General features: G+C 44.4%; 4 protein-coding genes and 1 pseudogene across 4 annotated transcripts; 3 read left to right on the top strand and 2 right to left on the bottom strand.

The window, feature by feature from the left end:
* The first annotated feature begins 411 nt into the window (after positions 1 to 411).
* Positions 412 to 3399, top strand: LOC101769139 (proteasome subunit beta type-1). The gene is made up of 7 exons (XM_004957226.3): positions 412 to 572; positions 663 to 770; positions 2082 to 2163; positions 2314 to 2443; positions 2528 to 2670; positions 2807 to 2893; positions 2984 to 3399. The coding sequence occupies exons 1-7, from the start codon at positions 532 to 534 to the stop codon at positions 3056 to 3058; spliced, it is 666 nt and encodes a 221-aa protein (XP_004957283.1). The 5' UTR covers positions 412 to 531; the 3' UTR covers positions 3059 to 3399.
* A 250-nt stretch (positions 3400 to 3649) lies between these two features.
* LOC101768734 (ribulose-phosphate 3-epimerase, cytoplasmic isoform) lies at positions 3650 to 7392 on the top strand. The gene is made up of 8 exons (XM_004957225.3): positions 3650 to 3944; positions 4537 to 4541; positions 5584 to 5646; positions 5732 to 5838; positions 5912 to 6009; positions 6647 to 6739; positions 6842 to 6883; positions 6981 to 7392. Exons 1-8 carry the CDS (start codon positions 3831 to 3833, stop codon positions 7134 to 7136), a joined length of 678 nt encoding a protein of 225 aa, XP_004957282.1. The 5' UTR covers positions 3650 to 3830; the 3' UTR covers positions 7137 to 7392.
* An 837-nt stretch (positions 7393 to 8229) lies between these two features.
* On the top strand, positions 8230 to 13136 carry LOC101768331 (uridine kinase-like protein 1, chloroplastic). The gene is made up of 14 exons (XM_004957224.4): positions 8230 to 8774; positions 8885 to 8976; positions 9323 to 9392; positions 9498 to 9616; positions 9825 to 9921; positions 10034 to 10113; positions 10223 to 10417; positions 10511 to 10594; positions 10687 to 10747; positions 11308 to 11368; positions 11875 to 11968; positions 12063 to 12135; positions 12568 to 12650; positions 12740 to 13136. The coding sequence occupies exons 1-14, from the start codon at positions 8531 to 8533 to the stop codon at positions 12884 to 12886; spliced, it is 1500 nt and encodes a 499-aa protein (XP_004957281.2). The 5' UTR covers positions 8230 to 8530; the 3' UTR covers positions 12887 to 13136.
* Positions 13137 to 13664: 528 nt separating this feature from the next.
* LOC101786412 (serpin-Z6B) lies at positions 13665 to 14330 on the bottom strand. The gene has a single exon (XM_012843709.1). The coding sequence runs from the start codon at positions 14328 to 14330 to the stop codon at positions 13665 to 13667; it is 666 nt and encodes a 221-aa protein (XP_012699163.1).
* Positions 14331 to 18410: 4080 nt separating this feature from the next.
* On the bottom strand, positions 18411 to 24354 carry LOC101786012 (annotated as a pseudogene).
* Positions 24355 to 24568: the final 214 nt, after the last annotated feature.

The raw sequence follows: 24568 nt of genomic DNA, 5'->3' as shown, positions 1-24568 counted from the left end.
AACCAACATACAGAACGTAGGGTATTACGCGATCTAAGCAGCCCGAACCTGTCTAAATCGTGTGTTCGAGTTCACCTTTGAGTTCCTGATCTCGGCCAGCCCCACACATAAAATACTACCTCAGGCACCCTCTCGGTAGGTTGCCGGTCTAAATACCGACAATAACCCATATAACTGATTTCACGTGAATAAAAAATTCAAATGGTTTCATCCTTCTTTGGCAGAAAAAATGGTTTCCATCTTTTGCAAACACGTAGAGTATTATAATTTTTTTTATCACTCAAAAGGATAAAAAACCGAGTTTTTCTTTGGGGTTTCCGGAAAAAAATACGTTGGGCTGGAACTGTATGCAGACCAAAATCCAATCCGTCTCGGCCCACAGCCCACAAAAGGTCCTCAACGAATTCGGGTTAAGGGGAAGAAACCAAGCGCAAGGCGGCGTCCACTGCTCCCCTTCGTGTTCCGTGTTCCAACTCCGGCGACTCCACCACCACCCGTCGTCCGAGCAGCCAGTCCACTCCGGCCACCGCGATGTCGAGGCGCGGCGATTGGGTCTACGAGAACAACGGCGGGTAGGCTCCCTGCGGCCTTCCTCCCCCTTACCCCGCTCGTCTGCTGGCCGTATCCTCTGCTCTCCAACGAGGGTCTTTTTGGTTATGCAGGACCTGCGTGGCCATCGCCGGCGCTGATTACTGCGTCGTCGCAGCCGACACCCGCCTCTCCGTCGGATACAGCATCCTCACGCGCGACCACTCCAAGATCTGCGACCTGTGAGTCCCCTAACCCAGCCGCTTGCCTCGATCTGCCCGCCTGGGCTTTAGGGTTTGTGGATTGGGAGACTTGAGTAGTGTGAAGTCGGATTGTTGAGAGGGGATACGTGATCCGTAACAGGATTTGGTGCTGCCGCTGATTGATGTAGCTAGGGTTTGGTCTTTGGAGGATTGGGGCGGAAATTGGGGGAAAATACCTTACTTTACGTTAGGTCTTTTCTTCTGCCTTGTCATTTTTTCGTTAATTGCTAGCTAATTCAGTGCGTTACTCTCTGTATCATATAGTGTTTGATGGGCTTGCGACTGTGATACGTTCTGTAGCCCATCAATTTACTTACCTTAAATAATGCTGATCACACTGGGTTATGTGGTTAATTCTTCCTAGTGTAAGCTTACATGTTCTTGTGTTTGCTCTTGCATTAGGATAAATAGGTTGTATATAACAGTGTACTAAATGCTGGTTACTGAATCAGAAGGGGAACATGCCTTGCTAAAAGGAAAGGAACTCTTGGTTCTGGCAGACTGACAATTCATTAAGATATCATGTAGGGAAGGGCATGTAGGTTTACTCTCATATTGGCTGCGCTGCTGGGATCTTGCTGTTTTCCTCCATCAAGATTTACATTGAGCTTCGACTTTGTCACCACTTAAACCATGGAGTTTTTTCTTCCTGTTGGGTTGTCTCGGGGGTCTTTCTGTTAACATATGTTTTTAACATGCAAGAGGCAAGACAATGTTCGGTTGAGTTTGTTTTGAACATTTTAGCAGGCTTTGATAGCTGTGTTTTTGTTTGATATATCAAACTTATGTTGTCTGTGTTGGTGTATAATAATTTGCACCTGCATACTGGTTTCTCTTGAGCTGCTTTTGTATTGCTACTTATGTACAGATATCTTACAAATAATCATTAAAGATGGCTGGCACTTCTTTTGCTCAGTTCTGATGTGAATTTGTTACGCTACAACTTTATTTGTGCAGAATAGCCTTCCGATGGCTAGTTGTTGATTATTTTGCCCTAAAATTTTGAATTTGAGGCTTTGTTCTATAAAATTATTCTATTTTTTGAATGAATACCATAGATACACAACTAAAGCCTTAATTAAGGATACTCAGTGTCACTAGTATATCATTCTGTTTTGTTTACCTGTGTTGCTGTTATTGGTTGAGGTTCCTCAGTGTCCTTTGTGTGTGCTGTATCAAAAAGATGGTTATGGGAGCACTTATTTATGTAATATTTATTTAAGGTTGAGCATGCTGCATTGCTGCTCACTCTTAGTGCCCAAAATTCAACATTTTCTCTTATGTGTGTAGGGCTGACAAATGTGTACTAGCATCTTCTGGCTTTCAAGGTGATATTAAGGCTCTGCACAAGAACCTAGCTGCCAGAGAATTGGTAAAGTTTACAACTGGAAACTTTATTAACTTCTGAATTCTTTTATATGTTCATTCCATCTTTTGTTTTGTTGATGTCAAGCAGTTTTCTCATATCAAGCACTAACTACAGCAGCACTGATGTGAGATTGTCTTTCATTTGTCTGTATAGCTATACCAACACCAGCACAATAAAAGGATGAGCTGTCCTGCCATGGCACAGCTGCTCTCCAATACCCTGTACTACAAGCGGTTCTTCCCGTATTATGCCTTCAATGTGCTTGGTGGGCTTGACAGTGAGGGTGAGATTTGTTGATTTGCTGTCTTTGACTTCTTGTTGATGTGTTGTTAAAGCACTCCAATAAGCATGTCCTGTACTTGCACAGGGAAAGGATGCGTGTTCACCTATGATGCTGTTGGTTCCTATGAGAGGACTGGTTACAGTGCTCAGGGAACAGGATCTTCTTTGATCATGCCAGTCTTGGACAATCAACTTAAATCACCTAGCCCTTTATTACTCCCTGCCAGAGTAAGCCCTGAACGTTTGTATAGCGTCCTTGTTTTCCTTGCAGATGTAGACTGGTTCTGCCAACATACTTAAGTAAACGGTGACTAGAAAATAACAATAGCTCTAGAGAGCCTAAGAGTCTTCTCAATGTGTGCAGGATGCTGTCACGCCTTTGTCGGAATCAGAGGCCATTGATCTAGTCAAGGATGTATTTGCATCTGCAACTGAGAGAGACATCTACACTGTAAGTTGCATTCGCTCATTGCAAAAATTGCGTGTTTGTTTCTCTTTGATGTATACCATTGTGCTGATCCAAAACATGCAAAATATGCAGGGAGACAAGTTGGAAATCGTAGTCATTAACAAAGCTGGGACCAAGCGTGAGTACATTGAGCTGAGGAAGGACTAAAGCTGTTACTTGTGCTGCAGCTGCCATTTGCTTCCAACGTGTTCCCTGGACGTGGGATGTATTGCCTAAAGCTGTCGCTTCATAGAAACACTCGTGTTTGCTTGCATCTGTGCTGTACCAGGATTCAGTGAGCTTTTTTTTTTTGTTTGTTGAAACAAATTGCTTTGATGCTGAAGTGATATTTATTGGCAGAAAGGCTACGATGTTTGGGAGCACCACATGAATAGCTTGATCCGAAATGTAAGATGTCTTCTTCTCGATAGAGAAAAGGACAGAAATGCCTAGAAAATTCTTGTAGCAAGAGTTGATGGTAGACTCCACAAAGATCAAGTTAACCTGCAGGAAGTTTTCTTAGTTGAAGTTTTCAATATCATATTACACATCATAGGTGCATAAACTTGCAGGTTTTTCAGTAGAGCTTACACGCACTCAAAAGGGAATGTACACAATGAATACCATAAGCCATAGCGTTTATAAGAAAATCTCGATAAACTTTTAAATTGAACTGATATAGGAGTAGTACTTCATACTAAAAAAATTAGAAATCCTCATCCAAAATTCAGAATTTAGAACACACAAGGGCAAAGCTGCAAGGGGTCAGGTCCACCTACTCCCGTACTCCGCGAAGCGTGAATCAAGCCGCCGGGCAGCCGCCGACCCGAACGAAACATCGTCTTCTCTTCAGTGTTCCCACCCCATCTCAGACCTCAACTACTACTCCAATCAGGGGAGGAAGCAACCACCACCAGTCGGGGGAGGAAGCGAACCGGACATGGCGTCGGCGAAGATAGCGCCGTCGATGCTCTCATCGGACTTCGCCAACCTCGCCTCGGAGGCCGAGCGCATGGTCCGCCTCGGCGCCGACTGGCTCCACATGGACATCATGGTACGATCCACCTCCGGCCAATCCCGTCCCATCACCAGTCTTGTCCCTCGAGGGCGCAGCCGCGCTCGTACGAAAACGATACTGGCCTCTGATCCGAACAATAGATTCTTGGGTAGGGTTGAGTACGCTACGGTAGCAGTTCTGGGTATATAGTTGTGTCCTGTGGCGAGAGGCCAGGATCGAGCTATTGTTGACTAACTTCCTGTTGGATGAATTACCATGCGAATTCGATTCCATGCAGTGCTATGGCATTTAGAGTGACGCCTATTCTGTAGGATTTATTCAGAATTGGCCTTTTGTGTCTTTGATCCTACCCTTAGTGTATTACTATGTATGTCTGCATGAAAAGTTAGCTGAATTTTGACCTTGCTTTGCATCAGTTTCAGTTTCCTGCTCATGCTGTCCTCAAGCATTTGTTTCATGGTAGCCTTGCAGTTGTGCGCTTGTGTATTCAGTTTTGCTGAACTCCGCTGCCTCTGTTATTCAGCAGGATATTTTTGTACATGTTTGTATGAATTGATGATAATTTTTATTCGAAATTTAAAGGTTATCTTATGCTGACCTCTGTTTTATTTTTCATATTTTCTTACAGGATGGGTGAGTCGGTCTCTACTTTCCAATGCGGATATGTTGCATCTGTTTTGGTTTGCTACTGAAGTGTCTAATGGTGATGAGGACCTAGTTTGTTCTCAAGTATCTTTTCCCCCTTTAAGTTGCTCAAATGATTGTAAGATCTCTTATTCTGGTTTACAGGAATTACCTTAGAATGTAGGCATGCCTGAAATCAACATCTCCTACCAGATTGTCACTGTCCTTACCACCCGTTCAGATCCTTCTTGTTCAGTTTTTGCCTGCCTCTCGATTACCCTATATGTGTTTCCTATCATAATATTCTATACATATACATATATCTAGAATTTTGGGGAGCTTATTATGTAACTTATCTAGAGTCTAGAATTAAAATGGAGACCTGCACATTCAAAAGTACATGGAAACAATAAACCTGAATGTTATCTGAACCAACCTATGAAAGGAAACAGTAGATATTTAGTTTTGCTTTTGGCATACCTTTTGGAATGTAATCCTGCCACTGATAAAAGCATTAAAAGATTGCAAGTTGCAAAAAATGAAAAAATAAAGTTTCAATAAGCATCAAGTGGTCATCTGCCAACCGTTATGCTGTTCACTCTATTCTGTTGGATTGGGATCAACAATCCAACATGCTGCTCACTCTGTTTTTTTGCACCGAGATCAACAATCCAGCATTGTCTCAGCACAAAATAGAGAAAATAAGCATTGTTTTCAAGATGGTGAAGAATGCTCGTGTCATGTTTGTTATATGAATGGGATTACACCAGAGCAATTTATTATGAACAAGTGTCACTTTTCATTATGTAATCACTTAATTCACCAGGGAACAATTTTTTTTTAAAAAATAATGTCTGAAATATTATTTCAATGTTATAAGCTATGTTGATGTCTGTCAAAAAGGATTAATTCTTATTATAAAGTTACCAAGTTTGAATGAAGAATTCCAATTTGTAATTGAAAAATTGAGGATAAATTAGTTCTAACAGTTAAAAAATAACTTATCCTGTAAGTACTTTATTTTAACTATGCTGGCTATTTGCAAATGCAGGCACTTCGTTCCTAATCTGACTATTGGGGCTCCAGTGATTCAGAGCTTGAGGAAACACACCAAGTATGGTGATCTTTCTTTCCTTTGCTTATTGATGACTTTTGTTTCTATGGGCACCAAGTGATGCTGACCCCTTGTTGATTTCTAGAGCATATTTGGACTGCCATCTTATGGTCACAAATCCTTCAGATTATGTAGAACCATTGGGAAAGGCCGGCGCCTCAGGATTCACATTCCATATTGAAGTAACCAGAGGTAAACTCACTTCTGTTGGCAGATGGTGTATTCTTTTTCAGTTTTTCTCATCTCATGGAAATTCTTGATGCAGAAAACTGGCAAGAGCTCATCCAAAGCATTAAATCGAAGGGTATGAGGCCTGGTGTATCATTGAGGCCAGGAACTCCAGTGGAGGAAGTTTTTCCCCTGGTAACTTCATGCACTCAATACAACTTCTGAAGTATCATGTATACATAGAACATAAACCTTTTATACCAAGTCCATTAGTATGACTTCTGATTTTTATGCATCCTTATTGATAACTGTTCACAGCGGAAGTAAGCTTATATTCATCTACTCTAAGATTGTACGGTTTCTGAATTTCGTGTTGCCATCTGGGTTTCAATGTTTCGTAAATGTCAGTCTGGGTGTATGTTCTCTGATAGTTCTGAAGTTATAAACCCTTGGAAGTTGTTTGTGTAATGGTGTTTGTTGATGTATGTACTGTGCCATTCCAGCAATTGTGCCCTTTGTCGACATCTAAACCCTGTTTATCAATTTGACAAATGCCTTCTATTGTTTTTGTTCAGATGTTCAATAATCATTTACTATAACCAGCAGCATTTCCGCACCAAAAGTATTTGTACTGTGTAGTGAATCCCTAATCCAGCCTGTGATGCTCAAGCCTTTTTGATGGGACTTATTTTACCGTTGGTGTTATTGACTATTAATCGCAGAACTTATTTCAGCTATCTTCTCCAATCTTTTCTGAATGTGTAACATATGGACATTTCTTGTTGTGAGCTTTTGTGAAGCCATGAAGTGTTTATTTATGAGAAAATTACAGGTCGAAGCAGCAAATCCGGTGGAATTGGTTCTTGTGATGACAGTTGAACCTGGCTTTGGTGGTCAGAAGTTCATGCCAGAAATGATGGACAAGGTATTGTTGTTTGTTAGAATGCCATTTAGCTCCCCAGTTTCTTCATTCTATATTTATGATAGAGTTCAATTCTGCTCACTTTCTGAAATCTGGTTAAATTAGGTTCGTACACTGAGAAGGAAGTACCCTACCCTTGACATAGAGGTAAAACACCATCCCTGTCCACATATTCTGCAACGGCCATGGCAATTTTTATGGCCATCTTCAATTCGCTGAAATTAGTTTGTGATTTTGCTTTTAGGTCGATGGTGGTCTAGGTCCTTCAACCATCGATGTAGCAGCATCTGCTGGGGCCAACTGCATTGTCGCTGGAAGCTCCATATTTGGCGCTGCTGACCCAGGAGAGGTCATATCGGTGCTTAGGAAGAGCGTCGAGGGCCCTCAGAACAAAAGCTGATTTTTGTAATATGCTATTTCTGCTGTAAACTAGATCCACTCTGCACGTTGATCATATAAACAGATCCTCAGATTGCAATAAAAACTGTCAAGCGAGAATAAAATTCAGTGTTGGCCCTGATGCCACGGTGTGAGTGTCATGTAACCACATTTTCTTTTTTAAAGAACAACCTGAGTGTGTGTTTCCTTATATCTTTCTTGTAAATCTTACTGTGCTGTCAAGAAAGGATGAAAGATCTTGCTTGTGCTTTCGTCAAGCGGCATGGCTGTTTACAAATAACCAAGGCTCCCTCTGATCACGAATGTAAGTCGTTTCAGGATTCCTACTGGTAAAGTTTTTTTTTAACTGACAATCAATGCAAGAAAAAGCAAATTCACTACTCCCTTCGTTTCGGCTAACTATATTTCCAAAGTGACATATTCATGACCGGATAAGAGCTCATGCCTTTTCTCATTCGGTAATGCTGTAGAATTGACGTCCGGAATCTTAAAAAAATCGGACGGCTTGACCTATGTTGCAAACGGCTTGACCTATGTTGCAATAGTTAAGTATCGATGTTGCAACTATTGTTTATGCATGTTTCATAGTAAATGTTGCATGAAATATAATATTCATGTTGTGGTGGAAATTTTCTATCCCAGAATCGAATGATGTAGTCATTTTTTCGTATATTTTTTAATATTGCAACCATAGATTTTCGATATTGCAAAATGTTTTGTTTTGATGTTGTAACGGACCATTTGATGGCAAAATTCCCATCGAATGTCCGGACGCTAGCAGTGCCGTTTCTCATTTAGCACAAGACTTGTGCATTGCTCCTTCCTCACTAGCAAACACGAGGACATTAAGAAATAAGAAATATAAGAAGCACGCGCACATTGTGCTTCAGGAACAAGTCAAAATCAACGTTAGTTTAGGATGTTGATAGGCTACCGGCCATCTGATCAATTCGCTTGAGCATGTATACGGTACAGAAAGTCTGAACCACTTTTCCTCAAGAAAAAGAAGAAAGTCTGAACCACTGAATGCTGATAGTCATTTGATCCAGGCGCCCAAGACAATGCATGGTGACAGTGCTCGTCCTGATCCAGTTTGCAACTAGCCAAAGGGAACAGAGCAGGAGCACCTGCCGTAGCAGACAGGCGAAACCGAACGCATCTGGCCCTGTGCCGGCGGTGTGCGGACGTGCGGTGTGCCTCCCCTGCGCATCATGTTCCTCGTCCACTGAACAACGTGCACTTCCCAAATTCCCAGCCTCCCTGCACCGTTGCCCTCATCCGGCAGCGCGGCCCGCATTCATTCCAAGCCCACCAGGAAAAAAGAGCCCCACCGACCGACTGAAACCCGCGAACACCCATCCCGAATCCCGATCGGCCGGCGGCGCGGGGGGCGAGATGCCGGAGAAGGCGGTCGACGACGTCATGGAGGCGGCGGTGGGGGCGCACTTCAGCGGCCTCCGCCTCGAGGCGCTCCGCCTCTCCTCCCCCTCCGCCCCATCCTCCCCTTCCTCCGCCAGGGCCTCCGCCGGCGCCGCAGCCGCCGCCCATTCCAACGGCACCGTCTACGCCAACGGCACTGCGGCCGCCGCGGCGGTGGAGCTCGCCTCCCCTCCCGCCGCTCGGCAGCCCTTCGTCATCGGTAGGTCGCTCTTCCGGTCCCCAACCCCCTTTCCCGTGCTTTACGAGTGGCCGCTCCTCATTCTGGTGGTCCTGTTTGTGAATTTCCGCTTGATTTTTTTTTCTCTCAAGGGGTTTCGGGAGGAACGGCGTCGGGGAAGACGACGGTGTGCGACATGATCATCCAGCAGCTGCACGACCACCGCGTCGTGCTCGTGAACCAGGTCAGTGTTGTCACTGCTGCTTCTGCGGCTGGATTCATTTTGGTCGAGAGCTTCACCGGCTGCTACTGCTTTGTCTTGTTATACATTTTGCTCTGTAGTTTATTGGTTTTGTATAGTGTGTCCAAGCTATGCAGTTTATCCAGTTTGGAGATCAGGGATAGTAGCGTAGTCATTTACTTAGATATGAAAGCTGAGATTTCTGTGAATCTGTATGCCAATGCTTAGCAAGTTCGTGCACTCTTCCATATTAACTACCTTGTGGAATCACATTGGTCAGAATAGCTACTGTGAACTAGGTTTGACTTCTGAAGAAGCTTGATCTCATTTTGGGCTTGTAATTTTGCAGGATTCGTTCTATCGTGGCCTAACTGCTGAAGAATCTGCACATGCCCAAGACTACAATTTTGATCACCCTGGTACTTCATTTGCCATTTGGAATATCCTACCTGTGGTAGTGATCAGAGCGCTAATTGACTATTCTTTTGTTGAAATGTGAGATAAACTGTATTCTTTTCTTGCAGATGCATTTGATACAGAACAACTTCTGGAATGCATGGGACAGCTGAAACGTGCTCAGCCTGTAAATGTTCCTATATATGATTTCAAGAAGCACCGACGGTGCTCTGAAACCTTTAGGAAGGTAGCAATTACTTGTAAACCTGCCAGCATGATAAAGTTGCCTTTCCTTTGTGAGTTCGAGTTCATGACATTGGCCTTTTGAATAACTTGAGAGATCTTTTGTTTCCTTTTATTTCCTATTTCTGTGTTGAAAAGTGCCAAACTCGTGTAACCTGATATGCTTCACAACGTTTTTCCTAACTATTGGTGGTCTAATTTCATTTTGTCAGGTCAATGCATCAGATGTCATCATTTTGGAGGGAATTTTAGTCTTTCATGATCAGAGAGTTCGCAACCTGATGGACATGAAAATTTTTGTGGACACAGGTTTCTCCTCTTTGCTACTGTTATTTTGGTTTGCTGTAGCATTTATTAGGTTCTTCTAGTATTAGCTGAAATTTTGTTTGTTTCTTTTTTGGTTCCATGATGCACCCATCAGATGCTGATATTAGGCTCGCTCGAAGAATCAGGCGTGATACAGTTGAAAGAGGTAGAGATATTAGCTCGGTGCTTGACCAGGTGATTCACATATTTTATAACCTTGTGGTTTATCTTTATGCCCACTCCATGTTTCCTTTTTTAATGTATAAATTACTGTATTATAACACAAAATTCTTCTGGCATGTAGTATGGAAGATTTGTGAAGCCAGCATTCGATGATTTTGTTCTTCCTTCAAAGAAGTATGCTGACGTGATTATTCCACGAGGAGGTGATAACCATGTAGCAGTTGATCTAATTGTTCAACATATCTGTACAAAGCTTGGTCAGCATGACTTGTGCAAAATCTATCCTAATGTTCATGTAGTTCAATCAACTTTTCAGGTAAAGCTACTAATCCTTACAAATCTTTTAAATTAACACTGTTATTTTTCTGATTTCATAATTCCCTTTTCCTTTTATAATCAATTTTGACAGATCCGAGGAATGCACACTCTTATTCGTGATAGGGACATCACTACACCTGACTTTGTTTTTTATTCAGATCGGTTGATTCGTTTGGTACTACTATATTTTCATAGCCTTTATTTCCCTTCTTTAGTTTCATGGCTGAGTTAATTCATTTAACTCATGTATGAAATTTGCCATGTCAGGTAGTAGAGCATGGCCTGGGGCATTTGCCATTTACAGAAAAGCAGGTTATTACTCCAACAGGTATTTTGCAAGTGGCACCATATATCTTGCTTCCACTTAGTTGTCACCTTATTTATTTATGTTCCCATCTTGTCCCATCCAGAATTTTTGACTTTCAGATTTGGGTTCTCCACAAACATCTTATGTAACTATTTAGAATACTTTGATACTGTATGACATCTTAGTTGCTAAAACAGTCTACCATTAGTTTCGAAAGACTCAGCCACCTTAACAAGATATTACCAGATTAATTACCCATTGTTAATACGGTAACTAATTTGTGTAAGTGTGACTGATGTGCCACATTGTTACATAGCTAGCTGACTTTTCGTACTGCTGATGATATTATTATGCTTTGAAGTGGCAATTTGTGGTTGGCTATAAAATTGGTTCAGAAAAGATTTGATTTTGTATGTCTGAAGTTTCTTTGGGAACCAAACTAAAAAGATTGTTGATGGTCCTTTTCATATCAGACAACTTTGTCTTTTCGTCAAAATTTTGCTAGGTGTATATTTACTTTGGGTAATAAAAATACATTTTCTTGACTGAACATCATCTCATGCCACATCTGTTTGGTTCAGGATCTGTTTATATGGGAGTCGATTTCTGCAAGAAGCTCTGTGGAGTGTCTATTGTGCGAAGGTAAGCAAAAAAGCTACTGTCAACCCCAATAAACAAGTACAAACATTTTCAGAAGCGGGGAACTTAGTGATAGGCAGTTGGACACATACCCTACCATGGCACATAATATATGTTAAACAATCATGCGCAGCAGTAATTGTTATGCATAGAGCTTTGTATTGTCGTGGCATGTAGAACCTTTTGCTTTCAGTATTCGCCATGCTGTTGAAACATACTATTGTTAACCAGACTCCTTAAGTACTTATGTACGCATTATCCTCTTGTTTACTCCTTTCCTTGTAGGTTTCATACTTTACCATCATGAATCTTTATGACCGCATGGTGCTTAATACGTTCACATTTGTGTGCAATCAACCTGTAATGTCATGACATTGTCCGTTGCATGTATCAGTTCCCTAATTTACCCTTTGGATGTATGCATTTTTGCAGTTGATCTTGTGCACATTTTTAATGTATTAATAGAGTTATAGAGTAATGAGTTCTGTTTATACGTCATTTCATTGTAGTGGTGAGAGCATGGAGAATGCATTGCGTGCTTGCTGTAAAGGAATAAAAATTGGAAAAATTCTAATACATCGTGTTGGAGACAACGGACAGCAGGTAAGCATTCAGATTCCATGATATGATTTCTAAAAATAACTTTGGATTGATCAAATTTGTCCCCATGAATAACTGCAACACTTTCTGCATCTAGCTTGTATATCACAAACTTCCAATGGATATTGCTGAACGGCATGTTCTACTTTTGGATCCAGTGCTTGGTACAGGTCAGTTCTGCCTGCTATTCTGTTTCTGCTCATTGTCTGTTCAAACTGAAGGAATCTGATTTAGGTTGTAACAGTAAAAATGAAAATTCCTTGAAATTTCGCATGTGCATCTAAAAATCATTTGCACTGTGAGTTATCATGATACAATATCATTCAAGGATAATTAATCTTGCAGTCACAGATGTACAATCAATGAACCGAGAATCTTGTTTATTAGCATATCTGTTAGGAAATGCTCTCAACTTTGTAAAATCGGATGCCGTGGTGAATAAACTGGTCATTCTTTGTACTGTGTCCTGAATAAATAAAGTGTGGCCCTACCTTAAGAAATGTGCTTGATAATGAGTTCGTTGTATATATCGGGCTATCAGCAAATAGCAGAAGTTCATCTCACTTTACCCACTATTGATGAGCTACTTTGTTGTTTTGTAGGCAATTCGGCAAATCAAGCTATTGACCTTCTTATAAGAAAAGGTGTTCCTGAGGACCGAATCATTTTCCTAAATCTCATCTCGGTATATCTCTTTGCACAGCGAACAGCTCTTGATGTCTCTTTCTTCAAGTTGCATAACGCCTGCCACATCTTTTTTTTTTTTGGATGCAGGCTCCTGAAGGGATTCAATGCGTTTGCAAGCGATTCCCGTTGCTGAAGATCGTAACATCGGAGATCGATTATGGTCTGAACGAGGAATTCAGGGTCATCCCTGGACTGGGAGAGTATGGGGATCGCTACTTTGGCACAGACAATTGATGCCTCATGCCACCATCGAAATCTCCCTTGATCCCCGGAGAGGGATGATACATTGGTCGTAATGTTTACTGTGGAAGGCTGTAGTTGTGTTTAGTAGTGGTACAACCTCCTGCATAAGTTGGACAGAGGGGAAATCCGAGAGAATCGTTTGTAAACTCTATGGTGTACATGTGTAGCCTTGTGCGGGTGTGCATTAGATGCTTTAATCAATACCTGATGTTTTAAATAAGCGTTCTTCCGATTCGATGTTCTTGCTCTTGTGAATATTTTTTTTTTTTGAGGCCTTGTTGCTGTGAGTGGATCAAAATGTACAAAGCGCATTAAAACTCCAATGTTCGCTGTCGATTGTCGCAAACCTCCGAGTCTGGGTCCAATACGTTGGCGTCCAATACGTGCTGGGCGAGTTATAATGGAGCAAACAGAGAGGCACAAGCACAATACAACGTCACACGGAGGTAGGAGACATTCTGTTATGTTTGTATCCAGCCCGGACAACAGGGAATAAAAAAAAGCAAAGCAAGTGACCGAGGCTTATGTTTGATCTTCATGTCCCTGCGCTCGTTCATAAGCAAGTGTTCCGTGAAGGAGGTAGGAACAATGGGATATATGACCATGAATATGAAGGCATTGTTCAAAAGCCGTGCAGTTTTTCATTAAAAAGACCATCGGAGCAAAACTCTACTCATATAGCCAAACCGATCAAAATATGGTAGCGTGAAGCAGAGATTATTCAACAAATCGGCAGTGTTGTTCGCACAAATCATTATAAACTTACCCCTCAAATTACTTGTGTAGGATCAAGTACGTGCCCTGCGAGAAGGATCGCACCAGTCACTTCTTCCACCACAAAGAACGCAAACGGATGATCCGCAACGAAGTCCACCGGCTGACGCTCCAGCCGAAGGCACCCACCGCGAGCAGCAGAATCCGTCGTCGTCACCTCGCTACTCTGATCTCCCTCATCCACCCGGAAGATGGCTTTGTGCACTACGTCATTCACAAAAAAGGGCTCGCCTGTTCCGCCATGCTCCAGCATGTTCGTCATGTCAGCTTCTTCCGAGAAGAGAGCTCTGATCCCAAGACCCTGGAGGACAGGCTTTATACTGGTGCCATCGGACATGCACATCTTGAGCTTGGGTACCTGGAACCTGCCGACCCGAACGCGATTCCTGGGGAGAAGGAGATGCTCGTGGATGGAGCCCATCTCGGACAGGACCTTGTCCTCGAGGCTCCAGAGGCCGTCGCGCGCATCCGGGAGGAAGATGCACAGGGAGAACTGAGGGTACGGGAGCGGGGTCACATCCCATGACTCCGCCTCGGTGTGAACGATTTGGGCTCTTACGCTGGACAGGATGCCGTGGTACGGGTCCGGCACCGTGTACGGCATCCTGAGCACCTTGAACCCGTCGTGCTCGGCGACGTACTGGTCCTGGGAGCTGCGCATGAACTCGGCGTCCACGGCGGCGCTGCCGTCGAGGCGGGTGGAACTTGGACACCTCGTTCATCGAGCTGCTGAACGGCGTGCGCCAGTCGCCTCCGAAGTGGATGAGGCTGGTGTGCACGAGGCGCGTGCCCTCGCTCACCGATCCTCGGGTCATGAACGATCCTGGCAAGGTGCACGCCTTGATCGACACCTTCATGCGCGAGTTGATATGCCACCATGCTTCTTCCGGCTGCACGATGGAAACGAAACCGGAAGCACTCATGAAAATCACTACGGCTGGACAGACGCACAGATCTGATCGTATTGCAAACTGACCCTGTTGAGGAAGTCGAGGGCGCCAATCTCAGTGTCGAGGCAACCCCAGGCGGCGTCGCGGCAGGCCGGCTTCAGGGTCCGCGTGGCGTCGTGCCACAGGCCGAACGCGTGCGTCAGCTGCGGCTGCTGGCCGCCATGCCACGGGCCGCCGGGAGGACGCGCAGCGCCATGGCGCGGGCGTCCCGCGCGAGGCACTCGCGGCAGCTCGCGCCGACGACGCCGAGGATCTCGCTGAGGGTGCTGCCCCGGGCGCCGTAGGCCAGCAGGGAGAGCGCGGAGTGGATGCACAGAGGCGAGACGACGACGTTACTCGCACGGTTGGTGGCCGAGAGTTGCTTCATGAGGCGGTGGGACAGCGCTGTCAGGCCGGAAGTGTCGCACCGCCGTGCTGCCACCGCCGCCGCCGCGCCCATGGCGTTTGCTACCGCGAGCTGCAGGCTGTACAGAGTAAGTTACGTCCCCTGCCTCTATTGAAGATTTAATTTCTTGTATAAATTATGGAATGGACGATGGATGATGGACGGCAAGTAGGGATTGTATTTCCCCCGGCAGTCTCTCGGGAAAAGATTTGGATTTGAGCGCTCAAGATGCACGGGATCAGAAACAAATCCATCGAAGCGAGCGAGGATTATTACTTACCAACAAAAAAAATGATGGGTAGTGTATGGCTACGTAACATCCAAACGATTGTGCGATCCGTTCCCACCCACATTTCCAAGCAATCATTTTTTAGAACTTGCATTTTCCCGTTAAAAGGAGTAAGAATATTACAACACACATTCGACCTCACACCCAACTGAAATGGAAAATTAAAAAATAACAAAGAAAACAGGCTTGGATTAAGAACAAAGAAAAACTAGCCATCTGACAAACGAAGCGTTCGGCTGCACAGCGCTGCAGCTTCTGCTGCAGCAACAAGCATTCAGGCTATATAGCAGCTGCTGCATGCCAGTGCTGTTCCATTACCCTGCTTGCGCTGCAATCCAACACAGCCAAGCGACTTGTGCAGCCAACCGAAAGTAGCGCAGCCGAGCAAGTCCAAAATAAAAAACGTAAGTCTACCAAGCTCCTCGTGATCCAACGTCTTGCCTCCTCGTCACTCCCTTGATCACACCTGCTACTGCTGTCATGCACCTTACCTCTAAACACTGATCTATCGTTCCTTTGCAGCCATAGCTTCCAAACGATAAGCATGACTAAAGTGTCAAAAGATTTTCGAATTTTTTTAGTGACCAACTTCTGACCTTGCAACTACCAGTCTAGAAGCTCTACCCCACGAGCTAGCAGGCATGAGCTTCTGCCACCTGGTGTCCTTGTTCTGATGAGTCCAACTTAGCACAGGTTCTGCTTGCTGCTTGTTGGGGCAGAACTAAGCGAGGTTTCACTAACCTGATCGCCTGAGATGGTAATGGTGGTATCCTTGGGCTTACAAGAAGGGGACTGTAATTAAATCTTGATGAAGCTGAGCATATTTCTCCTACAGTAAAGATATTCCATGAAGGAACTGCCTTTGATACAGATGGAAAATTTGTAGCGGCTTTAGGACACGTGCTTGGAGTCACTGCAAAGGGCAAGAACACTGAGGAAGCAAGGGCCAAAGTCTATGATGCGCTCGACGTTGTTGACAGGCCAGAAGGATTGTAAAGGCATGGCATGGTTGGAGGGCTCTGAAACTTCGGCACATGGCTGCACACTGATAAGAAAAGCCCCCCTGAATCTATGTAATTCTGTCAAGGTTGATGACTAGTTCTGTTTTTGGTAGTTCTGAGTACCATTTCTAGTATTCATCATTCTCATATACATTATTACATACTGCAATCTCATATACAACACAATATTTTTTATTTTATTGTACTGCAACTTTATTTGAATTCAAACATAAAAATACTTTGATGGCATCACTTACTATTATTATGATGATAAGAAAAGCATTGATTAATCGCTATTATAATAGGGGGTAAAAATAGAAATTGCATATGCAGGGAGTAAAAGTAGATGTATGATGTATCAGACAATGACATCATACAACTGTGTAAAATTCTCATAATTTCGTTGGTACTTTGTCTGATTCCCCATTGTGGTGATCATTATATCGATCACATGACTCCCAGCGTAATTGACTTTCATAATCTCAACAAATCCTATTACCTCAATATTCTACCAAGCAGTTTTTAGATAAGGAAGTATTATAGTAAGATAATAGTACCAAATACAAACAAGAGAACAATCTGGATATAGGTGAGCATGGGGCATATGCCCCTCCTCACCATGCAGTCCGGACCAACTATTACCTCTTTGTTAATACGACTCACCATACAATAGACCCGACAAAACAAAACATGATTTACATTCAATCTAGACTCGTAATGTACCATCCTAACATTTAAACTATAAATAATATATAGTAGATATTATATTATTGTGAGTAATAATAGATCCTTGGCCTTTATAAAGTTTTTGTTAAACAAAATTCTAACCGATAAACATATTAATATTATAGTGAACCCGCTTGGCACCTACTCCCTCCGTTTCTCTGACATACTAATGTAGAATTGAGAAAAGATGCATATATTAATTAAAGGTGTGTGATACTTGAACCTTTTCATTTCCCATGAACAATTAATAAGTATCAAGCATCTCTGAAAATGATAGCGGCTAGTAAAACTAGTGCATGGCACCTAGGAGAGTGCAATGAAATAAATAGATGACCTCGTAAAGGACGTGTATGGGTACTCTCTCCGTCCCAAAATAAGTGTCATTTTAGCATTTCTCCGACATAATGACCCATATACCCTAATTAAAGGTATTTGATACTTGAACCTTTGCATTTTTCATGAACAATTAGTAAGTATCAAACATATTGAAAAATGATTAGCGGCCAATAAAACTAGCATGGCATCTAGAAGGGTGCAATGAATTAAATGGATGACCTCGCAAACGGCCTGTATGCGTACATATAAACCTAACTAAATGGTCTGAAATCTAAATGGATACTTTTTGTGGGATACAATTTAAATCCTAAACGTACTCTTATTTTAGGACGGAGGAAGTAGGATTTTGGTAGTTTTTCAAGATTTTATTTCTAAATTTTTTTTGGAAGGCCCCCACCGTCTCACACTTTGGGGGTCCTGTACGGGTGCACGGGTTGCACACGGGCAGGGACGACCCTGCCATTCACAAGCATCATGGAGCACGATAGCATCCGGACATAATCTCCCGACTTGTGAAAATGTGAACCTAGCGGGATGCAGAACTCTTCGACAATGGTGGAAGCAAATGCTACAGGCAAGCGACCCAACATCAGACAGTCAGCAACAAGCAATCATCTATACCGCCTGGAATTTGTGGAAGCAGCGATGTCAACGAGTATTTGACAACAAATCGTTATCGAACGAACAGTTAGCGGCGATTGTCTCCTGCAACACTGCACCATATGTAAGGCGGTTTTACATCCACCATGCTGTTGTTCCTTTTTCTTGTAATTATTCCAATTACAGATAATACTTGTCCGTTATATGCCAATCTTGTAAATATTTATACTGCTTCCACTATGAATGAATAGGGCCAATAGGCAGAGCACCTGCCGTGTCTCCAAAAAAGTATTGGGCCGGATTGGCTCATGATCGTACGGAAGGGAGTAAATTAAAAATTATCAAGTGATGAGCCAAATAAAACGCTAGCCGAAATCCCCAAGTTGCATCTCACAAAAAACACACAGCAGGAGCAGGTCACAGCGTGGACCCTGACAAATCACGCAGTTGCTCATCAGTCCGTGAGTGCGGTGGTGTTGCTGCCCAGCAGCGCGGCCTTCTCCCTGAACTGCTTCCACTCGTCGAACACCTCCGTGAGCTTCTGGAGCTTCGTCTCCAGCCCGACGAGGCAGTTGGCGTGCACCGTGCACACCTTGTAGAAGTCCTTGTGGAGGTCGCAGAAACCGGAGAGTTAGGCCGTGTCCACGAGCTGCACCCGGACGCCGTGCCGTGCCGCGCCGCCAGCGCGTGCTTCACCTGGTCGAACACGTACTGCTCGTGCGCGCCCGGGTACGCCGCCCGCGACGCGTACCAGCCCCGCCCCGTAGAACGCCACCATCCGGGGGCTCGCCCTGGCGTACACGAACCCGCCGTTGGCCCTCTTGTTGAGGTCGTAAGGGTTGTCGCCGTAGAACAGGTTCTCCTAACCTGCGGCGTATCTACCCAACCTCATCCGTTGCCGTTCGCTATGTCCCGAAGATTCGTGCGAGCAGCTGACGTGGAACCAATTCGCCATGTCCGCGCCTAACGGGATGCGCAGCAGCGGGTTCCGCAGCCAGATGATGTCCACGTCCGTGAAGACAAAGCTGTAGCCGAGCCCCAGGACCAGGCCGGCCCTGGAACCGGTTCCGGCGCCACATCATGTCGAGGTAGTCCTTCTGCATGAAGGACCGCTCCGAGGCGTAGTCGACGCCCTCGACGCGGAGGTGGTAGCAGAGCCGGTGCACGTGCTGGCACCGCTCGTACGCCTTGACGTCGACGGCGACGACGACGAGGTGCTTGAGCAGGGGCGCCGTCCTCACGCCCAGACGGAAGCTCTGCAGGAAGAGGTCCTGGAGCGAGCCGGGAGCCGTCCACGCCTCGTTCGTGAAGGTCATTATGATGGTCTTGTCATCCATGGCGGCTCTTCTCAGCAGCTCTCCCAAATTGTCGTCGTCAGGTGAAGTGCCGGCCTGCGAACAGTGCACACGCGCAGAATTCATAAAAACCAAATAAAAGCAACTTCGAATCAACGTAATTTGTAGGAGATCAACGTAGTAGTTAACGCAGCCATGCACGCAATGTCAGCTTGGGTTCCGTTACCCAAGGCGGATTCTTGAACTGCCGGCAGGATGGCGGCACAGGGCCACGGAGCAGCCGGCAGTAGCAGCACGAAGCAGGCCGCCGCGGCGGCTGCTCCGACGAGGAAACACAAGAGATTATTTCTCGCGCCGTGGCTGTATACATCTCGATCGAAGAAGAAGAGAGAGGTCGGGTTGCAGGCAGACGAACAGAAAGCTTCGACGCACCCCAAGAGGCAGCAAGCTGCTTGCAATGGAGTGGTATGCTATACTACGAGTAGACGGTAAACACACTCGTTGGCTGGAACTTCTGCCAGTTGCTGCTGTTAATGCCCAGATGTACTGAAGTTCCATGGTTAATCGCGCCGTTAAAAAGGTGCCATTGATGGCATTGATTAAGCAATTTGTGGTATTGCACTCCTAACGACATTCAGTTGTCATGCACTGATTTGCCCTATTCGGAAATGGTCGACGCCAGACAAAAAACAAAAACAAAAGGCGCCATTAATCCGCTCCTGAACCGATGCGGGGGTGTTTGTTTCTTTAGTAGTTACTAAAATTCTTGTCACATCGAATATTTAGATACTAACTAGGAGTATTAAATATCTAGTTACAAAACTAATTGCACAGATGGAGACTAATTTGCGAGACGAATCTGTTAAGCTTAATTAGTCCATGATTTGATAATGTGATGCTACAGTAAACATGTGCTAATGATGGATTAATTAGTCTTAATAGATTTGTCTCGTGAATTAGCCTCCATTTGTATAATTAGTTTTATAATTAGCTTATATTTAGTCCTCCTAATTAGCCTTCAAATATTCGATACGACATAAATTTTAGTCGGGACTAAAGATCCAAACACCTCCAAAATATCGTTCTTTTTCTGACACGCAACACCTTCCACAAGTGTTGTTTACTCTTAAAGGGAGGCCACAAGTAGCCACAGCCACAAGTAGTAACTAGTTGGCCTCGTAAGCGCGCCACAGGCCGTTGAAATCTCGGTCCTCGTTTGATTATCCCGATCGTTTGAGATGCACGATTAATTCATTCATTTACTATATATATATATATACATAAGTAGAAAACAGTCCACAATTAGCCTCAAGGTAAAGTCAAAAAATCACACACCAGCATCCTCTACTAATCTTCTTCTAGTTTTGGAAGGTCACTACGTAAGAAAACATTTCCGTTACGGTCAAAACCAATTTCTGCTAGCGGGTTTCACACTCACCAGCAACTCATTGTAAGCACAAATGATCTTTGTGTTGACAAGATCCGATTTACACTTGTGGGTGCTTAGATAGCCCGCTAGCAAAGATATTTTTAGGAATTAACAAAAAAAGCTGGCCGTAGTGGTGGGTATTTAGATAGCCCGCTAGCAAAGATAATTTTAGGAATTAAAAAAGAAAGCTGGCCGTAGCTGCCCGTGATGCCGCAACCGCGGCCGCGCCGCGGCCTTGTTTCGCCTCGCGCCGCCGTCCCGCACCTCCCCACCGCTTTTCCGTCGTCGCCCGCGCCAGCTGCAGCTCCGGGCGCCGATGCTTGCGCCGCTTGCCCGCGGCTCCGGCCGTCGGTGCTCGCACCCAGCCGCCGGAGCTCCCACCGCCTGCCCGCAGCTCCGGCCATCAGTGCTCGCGTTGCCTCAGCTACCCTGTCGGGTCCTGCAGGTGCCGGCCGAACGCACCACTGGCGACGGCCGCCCCACCGAGCCCTGCCCTGCCGTCGAGGTCGCCCGCAGCTACCCCGCGGCAGGCTGCCCCCGCCACCCAGCAGCGATGCTCGCATCCACCCTGTAGTGGACCAACCCCGGTCGGTAGCGACGCCCGCGCCGGACCTTCCCTGGCGCTCGCCATCACCCAACCGCGCCGGCCGCCGCTCCCGCCAACGCCCTCAGACCGGTCGCTGCGGCCCTAGCTCCCGCGAGCCCGCCGCTCTCGCCGGCCACTGCCCGATCACGGCCCCGTCGATGCGGCTCCTGGAGAGATGATAAGAGAGAGATGTGAGGTTGGGAATGAGATAAGGAGGAGCAAAGAGATCAGAGGGAGAGAGAAAATAAGGGAGAGGTCAAGCGCGCCACTTTTTTTTTGGCTGTTCAAATAATTTTTTTGATCTTTGCGCTCGCGGGTGATATGTCTTTGCTGACGGGTGATATCATCGTCTGTCAGTACAAATCTATATACTTTTTTCTTTTAATTGCTTGATGCAAGTAAATCAATTTGAAAGTTATTAGGACTTCTAAAAAATGTAGTCTCGTGCATATAAAAATTATATTGGAATACATATGATAATTGTTTTCTAAGTTAGTTCACAAGCTTAAAGCTTGACTTAAGTTATATGAAATATTGTTAGTGAAGTATACATTTGTAAACAATGTATTATCCAATTTTTGAAAACATATTGAAACTTTTATGTTAAAGTCGTGGACTCACAAAAGAACTCTCAACCAATTTATATAATTTTTGGACCATGTTTAGGTATTATTAGATTTTTTTTCACCAAAAGTTTTAATAGAAGTGATGGATATACCTAATAAAGTTATGAATTTTTCATGTCCTTAATGGAACATGTGTCTTTTAACATCATTTTTCTGAAACTTTTTTATCTTATTTGTGAAAAATTTAGTTCAAATATCAATTAGTTTCAATAAACTTGCTTATAATCATTTAAACCTTAAAAAATAGTAAATCACTTCTAAAAATTTTGGAACTCATACACAACAACACATACGCGGTCTAATGCATATTAAAAATATATTATGATATGTAGGATAGAGTACGTGACTAGTTAAGTAATTTTGACCATTCTCATTCATGTAAATTGGAAAAAACAGTTGTGGTGACAGGTGATGTAAGCGCCCGCCAGCACAAATGATCTCTATTTATGCTGGCGGGCTCTTATGTCACCCGCTAGCACAAATGCATTTCTGATGATGGATTTTAAAACATGCTGGCCCTGGAGTCCTTTGTGCTAGCGGGTGGTAATTAGGCCCACCAGCAATCAAAAAATCATGTGCCAATACAAATTGGTTTTAGCGTAGCGGGTCTCTAAATTTTCCCCCCTCCACCCTCCATTCCTAGAGGGTTTCTAGGGAGTCCTCTATCCATGGGGCTATTGCTGGAGTTGGAGATATTATTATAGCCCTTAAAAAAATATAGAGAGAGCCTCCATTTGACCTTTTGGGGGCTTTAGTTTAAGTGCTATTGCTGGAGTTGCTCAGCTCTTCCAAACTAATCCATCAACCTGTGTGGGGTTAATAATTTTAAAAGATATAAATATTATAAATTTATTTCCAAATTTAGAGCTTGTTGTAATAGTCAATTCTGTTTATATTGTGTTCTTTCTCTCAATTTTTAAATATTCAAACATGATACGTGTAAAGAACATAATTATCTTCATCATATTTTGATACACTTTAATTAGTAATTACTCTATACACATTTTACATCCATATTTATAATGCTTCTCACTTAGCATCACGCCTATTGTTTGATATGTGTTAAGTTTAACTAAATTCTTAGTTTGAACTGTGTCTAATATGAAAATCGGTATTTTCATCTCCTCCTCCGTAGCAGTGTTGTTCTTGGGTGCCTCTGTCCCGGATCTGTTTCTGACGGTGCATGGTGTCTTTATCTGATTCTGATTAGCATGATGATGAAAGAGCCCCGACAACATTTTTTTAGGACGTGAGAAGAGACAACCTGCTGTCCTGAAACTAGCTTCACCTGTTCCACATCGAGAATTTGGTCTTGGCTGTCACTTAAAATAATGGACTCTGTTGTCTGGAAAGCGCTTTCAGGAAATGAAAGTGGTATGTTTTAAGTTTTAGTTACCACAGAGCTGTCCAATTTTACACTGAAAGCCTCACATCCTGAGCTGCAACACTGATCTTCCCTAGTGTTTCCTGCAATGGATGCGGCGACTCGAGCTTTGTTTTCTACTGATCATCAGTGAATCTCCGAATCAGACTGCAACCGTGTGTTAATTGATGCAGGTACAAAATTGACACCAGCTTATAAACAGAAAATCAGTGCACCTGCTCTTGGAAGAGCCCTGACAAGTCGAGATCAGTGAAAATTGCGATCAGTTGGAACGCATTGATGAACAGCTTGGGTTCTGGATTCAGTTCTGCTGCTTCCCTTACCTGTACACAAGGGCAATTTTAGCCATGTGACGAGGAAATGAGTGATACATATGCGAGGGAGACATAGTAGTGTAGTGGATACCTCTGACGTGTGACTGCTGTCAATGTCTGTGCTAACCTCTTCAAGATCAGAAGAAGTATCATCCTTAATTCCTGATGGATTGTAGTCCCTTTGGAACCACTTATCGTTGAAAATATTGCTTATCTTTGCTCTCTGTGCCATATTTAAAGATGCTGAACTTTTTTTTTTGAAACGAACTAAAGATGCTGAACTTAGGTTCGTTTGGCAGGGCTGCGGCTTTGACTTTTTCGATGAAGCGGTTTTTGGTTAGCTTGGGCTTGTTGGTTAGAAAAATATTTAGTAAAATGGCTTCTTCTGGCTGCGTAACAAGGATAAAAAGGATGAAATGCCTATAACGCTCCTATCCTTTTTATTTTTCTTTTTCGTTTTCCTATATTCTTCTCTCTTTTTTCTCAACTCTTTATTTTCCCTTCTCTCTTCTTTTCTTTTCTTATTTCTCCTTTTCTCTTCTCCTATCCTTTCCCTATCCTCCTTTCCTTTCTTTTTCTTATCCATTCACCCGTCACCTTCCTGCCTACCAACCCCGACGCCGTCCTCCGCCTCCTGCCAGCGCCGCCGCCGTCCTCGCCCCCCACGCACCCGCCCCGCCGCCATCCTCCGACCCCAACGCCTGCACCGTCGCCGCCTTCCAGCTCCCCCACGTCCGCGCCGCCGCCGCCATCCGGCCTCCCATGGTCGCACCGTTGCCGCCTTCTAGCCCACCGCGCCCTCACCGCTCCAGCCCCGCGTCCGTGCCGCCACCGCCGCCGTCCGGCCTCCCCGTGCCTGCACCGACGGCATCTCTGGTCTCCTCGCGCAAGATGGGAACTTTGGCGACGGCAGCAGGAGCAAGCTTGGACTTTGGCCCCCACGGTGCAGATGAAGCCGCAGGGAGCTGGAATTTTGAG

The sequence above is a fragment of the Setaria italica genome, chromosome II (genome assembly GCF_000263155.2).
Source record: "Setaria italica strain Yugu1 chromosome II, Setaria_italica_v2.0, whole genome shotgun sequence".
NCBI lineage: Eukaryota > Viridiplantae > Streptophyta > Magnoliopsida > Poales > Poaceae > Setaria > Setaria italica.
The sequence above is the reverse complement of the archived record's forward strand: the minus strand, read 5'-3'. Positions and strand labels throughout refer to the sequence as shown.